At 37.5% G+C, this 12,072-nt stretch overlaps 2 protein-coding genes across 4 annotated transcripts in view; one reads left to right on the forward strand and one right to left on the reverse strand.

Annotated features, from left to right (window-relative positions):
• Positions 1 to 12,072, forward strand: part of LOC133550117 (arylsulfatase A-like) — a 28,064-nt gene that overhangs the window by 12,843 nt on the left and 3,149 nt on the right. Inside the window, exons 7-8 of the mRNA XM_061896197.1 lie at positions 751 to 853; positions 907 to 1,213. Coding sequence (XP_061752181.1) covers positions 751 to 853; positions 907 to 1,202 — 399 coding nt within the window. The 3' untranslated portion in view covers positions 1,203 to 1,213. The remainder of the gene's footprint in view (positions 1 to 750; positions 854 to 906; positions 1,214 to 12,072) is intronic.
• mapk8ip2 (mitogen-activated protein kinase 8 interacting protein 2) overlaps positions 10,025 to 12,072 on the reverse strand; it is an 82,609-nt gene continuing 80,561 nt past the window's right edge. For all 3 annotated transcript variants that reach the window (XM_061896195.1, XM_061896194.1, XM_061896196.1), the window contains one exon: positions 10,025 to 10,641. In XM_061896195.1, the coding sequence (XP_061752179.1) occupies positions 10,569 to 10,641 (73 nt within the window). In that variant the 3' untranslated portion in view covers positions 10,025 to 10,568. The remainder of the gene's footprint in view (positions 10,642 to 12,072) is intronic.

Consider the following 12,072-nt stretch of genomic DNA (forward strand, 5'->3'; position numbering starts at 1 on the left):
TTGATATGCCATGTGAGTGTGAATGTTGTCTGTCTATCTGTGTTGGCCCTGCGATGAGGTGGCGACTTGTCCAGGGTGTACCCCGCCTTCCGCCCGATTGTAGCTGAGATAGGCGGCAGCGCCCCCCGCGACCCCGAAAGGGAATAAGCGGTAGAAAATGGATGGATGGATGCCATTGATATTTTTTTTATTATTAGTAGTATTATTTGAAACTGGATTTTGCATGTCACTAAAGTTATATAAGCCTTGCTTGTTCAATATTTAATGCAAGACTTGTTTGGGTCCCTATTAAAAGGTTAATTTGTTCAACCTTGGCCCGCGGCTTTGTTCCGTTAAAAATTTCGTCCCACTCTGTATTTGAGTTTGACACACCTGTGCTATATGAACAATACCATAGTTGTCGTTAAAACCTGAACATTATAAGTTAAAATTGTGTGAGAAAAGTCACACTATGCAAGACCACTTAATTCAATAATGCAAACTTGGCCACTTTCTCGCTAAATCTGGTGACTTTCCAACTCCTCTTTCTTTGCCTGGTGACGAATCTAGTGACTTTTCCCGATGTTTTCCAGACATTTAACGGGCAAAATACTCTTCAGTTTATGTGAGCCGGATATAAAAAGGAGACACTCCTCTGCGTCAAAGTAACAATGTGATCATGATGTCAGCATGTTACACAAAATAAACCTGCTGATGGCCTTGTTGCTGCATGGAGTATTAAGGCTGGATGTGGTTGTGCTGTGTTGGCAGAGCAAAAGGGAGAGCATGATGTTCTACCCCACTGATCCTAGTGAAGAATGTGGCCTGTTTGCTCTTCGCCTGGGGAAGTACAAGGCTCACTTCTACACACAAGGTAAGATGTCCAGCCTAGATGTTCCACATGTCACATGTGTCTTTGTTCTCCAGGCTCCATCCACAGCACCACCACCCCAGACAAAGAGTGTTCAACATTCGTCTTGCGGAAGCATCACGACCCCCCGCTTATCTTCCATTTGGACGCCGACCCGTCTGAGCGGTACCCTCTCCCGCTGGACGGCCAGCCGGACATCCAGGAGCTGCTGGAGAGGGTGAAGAGAGTCAAGGAAGAGTTTGAAGACTCCATGTTGTTTGGGGAGAGTCAGATCGCCAAGGGAAGTGACCCCCAGCTGGAGCCTTGTTGTAATCCACAGTGCAGTCCCAAACCCAGCTGCTGCCACTGCTGACATCAATGCAGGTAGGACCTCTTTGCTCACAGAGTAACTTGCAGAAAGGAGAAGGAAGGGCACGCCAAAAGCCTTCATTTCAGCACAATATTACATTTCCAAAGGGAGAAAAATAATGTTACAAAAAGGCAGTATATCCTCATTTCATGTCAAAAGTAAGCAGCTTGTTAATTTACCTGAGTTTATAAATAATCATTTGTAATTTTACAGAGATTAAAAAAAAAAAAAAAAAAAAAATTATATTTATATAGCGCTTTTCTCAAGTGATTCAAAGCGCTTTACATAGTGACACCCAATATCTAACTTACATTTAAACCAGTGTGGGTGGCACTAGGAGCAGGTGGGTAAAGTGTCTTGCCCAAGGACACAACGGCATTGACTAGGATGGCGGAAGCGGGAATCGAACCTGCAACCCTCAGGTTGCTGGCACGGCCGCTCTACCAACCGAGCTAAACCGCCATGTGTGTCATATTTGAACCGCCAAGTTCAAATATGACACACATCTAATTTTAAAGTTGAAAAGTAATGACAAGGAGGACGTGAATTGCAATTACAAAACAGTTGTGCAACCATGTTTTTTTACTCTCCAAGTGTATGTAATTTTTATTTTTACTAACCTGTCCAAATAAAAGTTGTCGATTCAGTAAAATCAAAGTACGTGAATGAAGTTGTAGTTTTGTCGGAGTAAAATAATTTATGAGTAATACATTTAAAGTATTTATAATACTGTCGTTCAGTGACGTTATTAATGTGACGGTAATGCGGTCATTTTACACAAAAGGTGTCAAAGTCAAGGCCCGAGGGCCACACATGGCCCGCATCATTTTATCTAATATGGATTGAACTTTCACAGTATCATGTTAGACCCGCTCGACATCCATTGCTTTCGGTCCCCTAGAGAGGTGGGGGGGGGGGGGGGTTGCCCACTTCTGAGGTCCTCTCCAAGGTTTCTCATAGTCAGCATTGTCACTGGCGTCCCACTGGATGTGAATTCTCCCTGCCCACTGGGTGTGAGTTTTCCTTGCCCTTTTGTGGGTTCTTCCGAGGATGTCGTAGTCGTAATGGTTTGTACAGTCCTTTGAGACATTTGTGATTTAGGGCTATATAAATAAACATTGATTGATTGATTGATTGATTATCTGTCCTGCAAATTATGTGTTAATAAAGTACTTCAGATTTTCTCACTAAAAGTCATGGATTTTTTTTTATTTTGACCAAAAAAATATATGTACTGCTAGAAATCGCATACCTTTTAAACTTTAATAGTATCCAAAATTGCAACAAATACAACAGTGTGCTATCATACTTTCCAAACATGATTTTGTCTAAATGAAAATACTTCACTTGTTATTTACAGCATATTACTGTAAATTAAAAACTACTTAAAATTCTATTGACTTAGCTGCCAGTTTTTGACTGTAAAATCTAGGGTTGTTGTAGTACTGTAAATGGAAAGATTTGTTTTTACGGTAGAAAAAAATGACAGCTAAGCTGCCAGAATAAAAAAAAGAGAACTTGTACAGTTTTCCCATGAACAATATCATCTTGTAAAAACCAATGTCAATTTAACACAAACATTCTGGCAATTAATCTGCCAGGTTTTTCCCAAAAAATAAACAAAAACAAAAAAGTCGTACTGTTTTTCCATTTACCGTAAAATGTTGTAAAAAATATATATATAAAAAGCGCTGTATTGTACAGTAAAATGTTGTCAATGTAAAGTTTTTACTGTAAAATGGACAGTCCACTTAAAACAATGTTTATAATTAATAATGAAATCTAATTCCTACAATGAAGGTTGTTGATGGCAGCCATAACTGCCCTCAATCAAAACCACTTTCACATCCCTGCTTAATAGAAAAATGTGATTAGAATGTTGTCAATTTACCAAATGAATCTACAATGTGATCCATCCATCCATTTCCTACCGCTTGTCCCTTTCGGGGTTACGGGGGGTGCTGGAGCCTATCTCAGCTGTAATCGGGCGGAAGGCGGGGTGCACCCTGGACAAGTCACCATCTCATCACAGGGCCAACACAGATAGACAACATTCACATACTAGGGACCATTTAGTGTTGCCAATCAACTAGGGACGCACCGATTAATCGGTAACCGAATATATTCGGCCGAATGTGGCAAAAAAAAGCCGCCTTCGGTGGAATGAGTTAAATGCAAGGCCGAATAGTGCCGTGTGACGCAATTTTTTGACGCGGTGACGCAATCAACCCCTCTGCCACAGACATGCACCTGGGGATAGGTTGTTTGGCAACACTAAATTGGCCCTAGTGTGTGAATGTGAATGTGAATGTTGTCTGTCTATCTGTGTTGGCCCTGCGATGAGGTGGCGACTTGTCCAGGGTGTACCCCGCCTTCCGCCCGATTGTAGCTGAGATAGGCGCCAGCGACCCCGAAAGGGAATAAGCGGTAGAAAATGGATGGATGGACGCAATCAACCAACGTGCAATGACGCGGTGACGTTGTAACCAGGCGCCTTCGGAAATATGTCAGCAGTGTGGAGATATTTTTAAGTGTTGGAAAGTGACAAAAGTATTGCAGTCTGCAACGAATATTCAGCCAAACCGTCTCGAGGAGGTGCCTCGTGGCCAGAGGTGGGTAGAGTAGCCAGAAATTGTACTCAAGTAAGAGTACCGTTACTTTCGAGATTTATTACTCAAGTAAAAGTCAGGAGTAGTCACCCAAATATTTACTTGAGTAAAAGTAAAAAGTATGTTGTGAAAAAACTACTCAAGTACTGAGTAACTGATGAGTAACCTGTTTGTTTAATGATTACGGCAACAAATAATGCACAAAAACATAAAAATAGCAATGAGCAAATTCAGAGCCAGGAATATCTCTTAAGCAACTAAAACAATAATATATATTAAATAATAGTACATTAAAATAAAATTAAAAAAATGGCACATTGAGCCACAATAACTTAACAGCACCATAGCCTCAGTAGGCATTCATTGATTTGATTGATTGATTGATACTTTTATTAGTAGATTGCACAGTACAGTACATATTCCGTACAATTGACCACTAAATGGTAACACCCCAATACGTTTTTCAACGTTTATCAATTACTTAGTAAATGACCAAGTCGAGGTGATCTACCTCATATATACATACATACACATATCATATATACACACACATATCATACATACACACACATCATTTATACACACACAAATTATATATATATATAGATATAGATATAGATATATATATATATATAGATATACACATACATACATTTATATATACAGTATATAATTTATATTTATTTATTTTGCCGTTTTTGTTGACATGTTGAAGGTGTTTTAATGAATATACATGCATGTTTAACATATAGATTCCTATCTTTCATGAAGACAAGAATATAAATTGGTGTATTACCTGATTCTGATGACTTGCATTGATTGGACTCAGACGTCCACGTTTTCAAATGGAGGAGAAAAAAGTTCCTCTTTTCTGTCTAATACCACATGAAAGTCGTTGGTTTTTGGCATCTTATTTGTCTAGCTTCCATATTCATTTTTATACACTTTACAAGAAATACATTGGCGGCAAACTCCGTAGTTTGCTAGCTTGTTTGCGCTGGCTTTCGGAGACTCTTATTTTGTTAGCGCAGGCGCGATGGAGCGGCACTTTTATTGTGAAGGCAGGAACGGTGCGATCAGTCTTTAGGCTTTTGACGGGAAGTACGGTTGAAATAAAAAGTGCCTTTTTTCCTTTACACTTTTTATTGATTGATTGAACCTTTTATTATTATATTGCGCAGTACAGTACATATTCCGTACAATTGACCACTAAATGGTAACACCCCAATACGTTTTTCAACTTGTATAAATCGGGTCATGTGACCGCCTGGCTCTGTTTGATTGGTCCAACGTCACCAGTGACTGCATGTGATTGGTGAAACGCAGGCATGCGTAGATTCTACTTTGAAGCTGTCATTAACCAAAACAAACATTAATAGATCGATAAAAAAAAGTAGCGAGCTGAATGTAGATAAATGGAACGGAGTAAAAGTAGCATTTCTTCTCTATAAATATACTCAAGTAAAAGTATGTTGCATAAAAACTACTCGTAAAAGTACAATTTATCCCGAAAGTTACTCAAGTAAATGTAACGGAGTAAATGTAGCGCGTTACTACCCACCTCTGCTCGTGGCCGACGTCTTTGAGAGGACGAATAAGTTTGCGACTGACAGTGCCAAAAGCAAACGGAATTTCAAAGAAGGTAATGGAGATTATGGCTTTGGCTGATCAACCGTTTAGTGTTGTGGAGGACATTGGCTTTCGGAGACTCATGGAGCACATTGAGGCCCGTTACACGATACCGAGCAGACAGTATTTCTCTGATGTGTGCTCTTTACATTGTGTGTGTGTGCTGTTTACATTATTAGCCTGTTGTGTAGGCTACCTGTATAAGTGTAAGAGGTTACAAGCACACACTTAATTGAGATTTACTTGAGCCTTCTGTTTACATTATTGGTCTATCTACTGTGGCTAAGCAGACTTTTGCCAAAAGGACAATAATTAATTTGTTGTGGGTTTATCCACTTTAATGCACTTAATTTTTTTTTGGAATGCATGTTTTGTTTTAAGGCCTATTAAATGGGTTGTACTTGTATAGCGCTTTTCTACCTTCAAGGTACTCAAAGCGCTTTGACACTACTTCCACATTTACCCATTCATACACACATTCACACACTGATGGAGGGAGCTGCCATGCAAGGCGCCAACCAGCACCCATCAGGAGCAAGGGTGAAGTGTCTTGCTCAGGACACAACGGACGTGACGAAGTTGGTACTAGGTGGGATTTGAACCAGGGACCCTCGGGTTGCGCACAGCCACTCTCCCACCGCGCCACGCCGTCCCAATATAAATGAAAAACGTTGTGCTTTTTTTGAAAAGCAAAGGCTACTGGAATATTAAAAAAAATTTCAATATTCAATAAAATTGTACTTTATTTAAAAAACATGTCTAAAAATGTATTGTAGGCTATTTATGCAATATAAAATAAATTTGTGAAAAACTGCTTTCATTATTCGGTATTCAGTATTTGGCCTTCGGCCAAACGTTTAAATTTTATTCGGCTTTGGCCACAAATTTTCATTTCGGTGCATCCCTACAATCAACCTATCCCCAGGTGCATGTCTTTGGAGGTGGGAGGAAGTATGTGGAGAGAACCCATGCGGTCACGGGTAGAACATGCAAACTCCATCCCGAACCCAGGACCTTCGTATTGTGAGGCCGACGCACTAACCCCACAGTGTGATGTTAGTTGTAATTTGAAGCAAATAAAGTATTTTAATATCACACAAGGGCTTCACGGTGGCAGAGGGGTTAGTGCGTCTGCCTCACAATACGAAGGTACTGCATTCCTGGGTTCAAATCCAGGCTCGGGATCTTTCTGTGTGGAGTTTGCATGTTCTCCCCGTGAATGCGTGGGTTCCCTACGGGTACTCCGGCTTCCTCCCACTTCCAAAGACATGCACCTGGGGATAAGTTGATTGGCAACACTAAATTGGCCCTAGTGTGTGAATGTGAGTGTGAATGTTATCTGTCTATCTGTGTGGGCCCTGCGATGAGGTGGCGACTTGTCCAGGGTGTACCCCGCCTTCCGCCCGATTGTAGCTGAGATAGGCGCCAGCGCCCCCCGCGACCCCAAAAAAAAGGGAATAAGCGGTAGAAAATGGATGGATGGATGTCTAAAAATGTATTGTAGGGTATTTTTGCAATATAAAATACATTTGTGAAAAACTGCATTCATTATTCGGTATTCAGTACTCGGCCTTCGGCCAAACGTTTAAATTTTATTCGGCTTCAGCCACAAATTTTCATTTCGGTGCATCCCTACAGTCAACCTATCCCCAGGTGCATGTCCTTGGAGGTGGGAGGAAGTATGCGGAGAGAACCCATGCGGTCACGGGTAGAACATGCAAACTCCATCCCGAACCCAGGACCTTCGTATTGTGAGGCCGACGCACTAACCCCACAGTGTGATGTTAGTTGTAATTTGACGCAAATAAAGTATTTTAATATCACACAAATATAATTGTTAAAAAAAACATACTTGTTTTGTAAAAGAAAAAGAGTAAAATAGTCAAATGAGAAGGAAAACCCGCAATGAAGACCACAGTCAAAAGATTTTGGACATCAAGCATATAGTTTATTTGAAGACCAAATTCATGACAAAGCAGATTGTTTTGATGTGAAGTGGAGAAGATGGTGTACTGTGTTCCTCTAGAAATAGACACTAATGTTCATAACAAACTTCATCATGAATCCTACATGGAGCGAGGCCTCGGCAGCATTCGGTCACAGCCAACTAATCGTGTCCTAAAAATGCTGCTCACCCAATAAATGAGATAATAAGACAGCCAAATGAAATTATTGCATATTACATACACATGAATGGAGTTCCTTCTTTTTTGGGTTTGATATCTTTTCTTTTCTTTTCCAATCAATGCCATACTGGGTAGTTGAATAACAGACAGAAGAAAACAGCACTACTTTGGAGTGTCTAATGTGTATATACATGAGTACTTCTGCACACCTGAGGGCTGTGTGTGTTCAATACTCTTCTTACTGTACGTACACTGTTTGCAAACAACCTTGGCCACACTACAAGCAGGAAAGAAACACTTCAGATCCAATCTTAACCTGCAGCTTCACTGCCAAGTCAAAAACAGTGGTTGGCGTGTGAATATGAATATGAATATAAATATGGCTTTTCACCAGCACAAACATGACAAGTCGTCATGAAACCCCCTCACTCGTATTTTCAAGTGTCCGTGTCACACTGGAAAGAAAAACTTCTGATTGTACTGATATCATTTCTCATAATTGAACACAAATATAACAAGACGAAGTTTCAATTAAGTTGTGTTTTTTTTCAAGAGAAAAATATGTTTAAAAAAGGGTTTAAATATGTGGGGGGAAATATCTTGTATTATGAGAAATGTTCTGACAATAAAGATTTTACATTTGTGGGCCAAGTTGTCACGAGGATCATGAGAGGAAAATTTGTAATATTACAAAACTAAAATACACGCCGTTAGAAATAAATGCGTCATAGTTTGAGAGTCAATTTGTACGAATAAATTGTAATCTGCAAATAAAGTTCTATATTATCTGTAAGGAAAGTAGTAATAATAATAAAAGTATTTTCACCAGGTAAAAAAAGCCATCATTTACCAACTAAATAACAATGAAAAAAGAAATGCAAGAATTAAAGTGTAAGAATATGAGAAAAATAATTGTTTCTTGGGTAAGAAAAATAGGAAAATAAGTTGAAAGATTTTTGAGAATATTACATAGTCATCAAGAAAAAAAACCTATGACCAGAATAGTTTTGTATTGTTACAAGAATTATTTGGCCAAAAATAAATAACATGGTGATATAAAAAGCACATTAACAATGTCATGTGTTGAAAGTATTAATTTTACCAGGTAAAAGTCAAAGAAAAATGTGGTCGTGTTGTAAGAATGACAAACTGTCATTTGAAGAGGAAAAATAGTATAAACTTCGAAATTTGAGGAGAATAATGTGATTGTTTTATGGTCATAACCAGAAGGGTTATTAACAAATATTTCATAGTATTTAAAGATTCAAGAAAATAAAATGTTGATTATACTGCAACAATAAAGACAAAAATAGAAGTATTTAATTTGAGGAATTTATGTTATACAGTAATATTAAGAGCGTACATTCCTCATACTATGACACTAAAGTCAGAATTCCACTTTATAAAATAAATGTATTTTTTTCCCTAATTTATAATTTAACACAAATATAACAATAAGTAAAAATTCCTCAAGAATTAGGTTGTTTTTTCAAGAGAAAATAAATAAATCTAAATCTGAAAAAAAGTAATTAGAAAAATAGTTTCCTTTTCTTTTTGGTAGAAAAGTAAATAAATAAATACAATTAAAAAAAAAAAAAAAAATATATATATATATATATATATATATATATGTGTATGTATGTATATGTGTATATATATATATATATATATATGTGTATATATATATATATATATATATGTGTATATATATGTATATATATGTGTATATATATGTATATATATGTGTATTTATATATATATATATATGTATATGTGTATATATATATGTGTATTTATATATATATATATATATGTATATGTGTATATATATATGTGTATATATATATATATATGTACATGTGTATATATATATGTGTATGTATATATATATATATATATATATATGTGTATATATATATATATGTGTGTATATATATATATATATGTATATATATATATATATATATATATATATATATATATATATATATATATATATATATATATATATATATATATATAGAGTATATTTTTTGTAGGGGAAAGTCGTAATAGTAAAAGAGTAACGTCATATTTTCACTAGAAAGAAAGGTATAATTTACCGTAACAATAACAACAAAAATCAAATAGAAGAATAAAAGTGTAGTGGTATAGAAAAAAAAGCGTCTAGGAAAAAATACATTACCAAGATTGGAGAATAAAATCAAGGTTTTCTGTCAAAGTGGAAATATTTAGATAACATTAAGAAAAGTAAAAAATAATATTACAAGAAAAAAGGACTATTACCATAATAGTTTAGGTATATAATATTACGAGGTTAAAGTGAGATTTTTTTTTTACAGTAAAAAAAGGAAACATTTTTGGAATAACGTGATAACATTATGAAAGTGCATTCGTAACGTTTTTTGTTTTTTAAGAAAAACAGTCAGTTGTGTCCTGTAATTTGCAGATAAAAAAGGGACAAGTAGTAATTTTAAGAACGTAAAGTGATAGTTTTAATCCTAACAGAAGGTGATTTACATCAATATTTCATAATATTACCTCATTCATATTTAAAGACGCAGGAAGTGCTGCATTCTAAAGTGTGGGAATTTCGGCATTCATTGTTACTAAAACAAATCAATCATATTTTTTTTCTTTTTAGTGTGACTGGAACATTGTAAGGTAGAGTTATTGGGAGCGAGTGTCACGTTCTTATCGCCATGAAGTGGACCAAGTAAAGTAGCAGCTGCTGGGATTCCTACATCTAGACTATCTACACCATCACGCAGCAGCCCAACACTTATTAGGTCTGGCCATGCATCCCACTATCAGTCATCAGTAGGGAGGTCAGGAGAAATGAAACAGGTGCTCCTAGAAAACAAGAAAGTCTGAAGAAAGATGAGAGTGTCCACTGAGATGGACATTCTGTGAATTGTCCAGTCTCGGAGGGACAGAAGGAGAATGAAGAGCACACCCGTTTGCAGCGCCCTCTGGTGGGCAGGTGCATGCGAGGCATGGCGTCCTTACTCCAGGTAGATGTCCTCAGTGGGGCAGGCGTACTCCAGATGTTCCTGGTAGTATTCCTGGAAGGCCCGTCTACGGAAAGACATGACCGGGACTCATTTCCTGTTGCTATCGGCAACGTATTATTACAATATTTCTTATTCTTCAACACAAATATGTTCACATTGCTTCCAATAAAATAGAAACACAGTCCTCGCCTCGGGCAAGAAAAACAACTATTCATGACTTTCTAAATATGTTTTTCAACGTGGTGAGAGTCCTCTAGACATGGAAAAACAAAAACTTCATTGGCTAACACTGTTAAAAAAAAAATATTTGGGCTTTTAGCTCATTGGCTATCACTGCTTAATAATCTCTTAAGGCTTCTATCTTATTTGATAGCACTGCTCAAACAACTTAAGTGGCTTTTAGGTCATTGGGAGCGATGCTCAAATAACGGTTGTGGCTTTTAGCTCATTCGTTATAACTACTTAAATAACCTTTGTGTAAAAACAGCACATTAGCTAGCACTGCTCAGATATTTATTGTGACTTTTAGCTCATTGGCTACTGCTTTTTAAAAACCATTGTGACTTATTGCTCAATGCCTAGCACTTCTCAAAAACTATTGTGACTTTTAGCTCAATGGCTAGCGCTTCTCAAAAACTATTGTGGCTTTTAGTGCAATGGCTATATCACTGTTAAAAAAAAAAAAATATATATATATAGTGGCTTTTAGCTCATTGGCTATCGCTGCCTCCAAAAATTTGTGTGGCTTAGCTGTCACTGCTGAAATATCTCTTGTGGATTTTAGCTCATTGGTTATCACTGCTCGAATACCTCTTGTGGCTATTAGCTCATTGGCTATCGCTGCTCCAATAACTCGTGTGGCTTAACTGTCACTGCTCAAATATCTCTCTTGTAGCTTTAAGCTCATCGGCTATCACTGCTGGAATAAGTTTTGTGGCTTTTAGCTCATTGGCTATCACTTCTCTAATATCTCCCGTGGCTTAACTGTCACTGCTTAAATTTCTCTCGTGGCTTTAAGCTCATTGGCTATTACTGCTGGAATAAGTCTTGTGGATTTTAGCTCATTGGCTATCGCTGCCTCCAAAAATTCCTGTGGGTTATCTGTCACTGCTCAAATATCTCTTGTGGATTTTAGCTCATTGATTATCACTGCTCGAATATCTCTTGTGGCTTTTAGCTCATTGGCTATCGCTGCTCCAATTACTCGTTTGGCTTAACTGTCACTGCTCAAATATCTCTTGTGGCTTTAAGCTCATTGGCTATCACTGCTGGGATAAGTCTTGTGGCTTTTAGCTCATTGGCTATCGCTGCTCCAATTACTCGTGTGGCTTAACTGTCACTGCTCAAATATCTCACGTGGCTTTTAGCTCATTGGCTATCACTGCTGGAATAAGTCTTGTGGCTTTTAGCTCATTGGCTATCGCTTCTCCAATAACTCGTGTGGCTTAACTGTCACTGCTCAAATATCTCTCGTGGCTTTAAGCTCATTGGCTAT

Source organism: Nerophis ophidion, linkage group LG03, assembly GCF_033978795.1.
Source record: "Nerophis ophidion isolate RoL-2023_Sa linkage group LG03, RoL_Noph_v1.0, whole genome shotgun sequence".
NCBI lineage: Eukaryota > Metazoa > Chordata > Actinopteri > Syngnathiformes > Syngnathidae > Nerophis > Nerophis ophidion.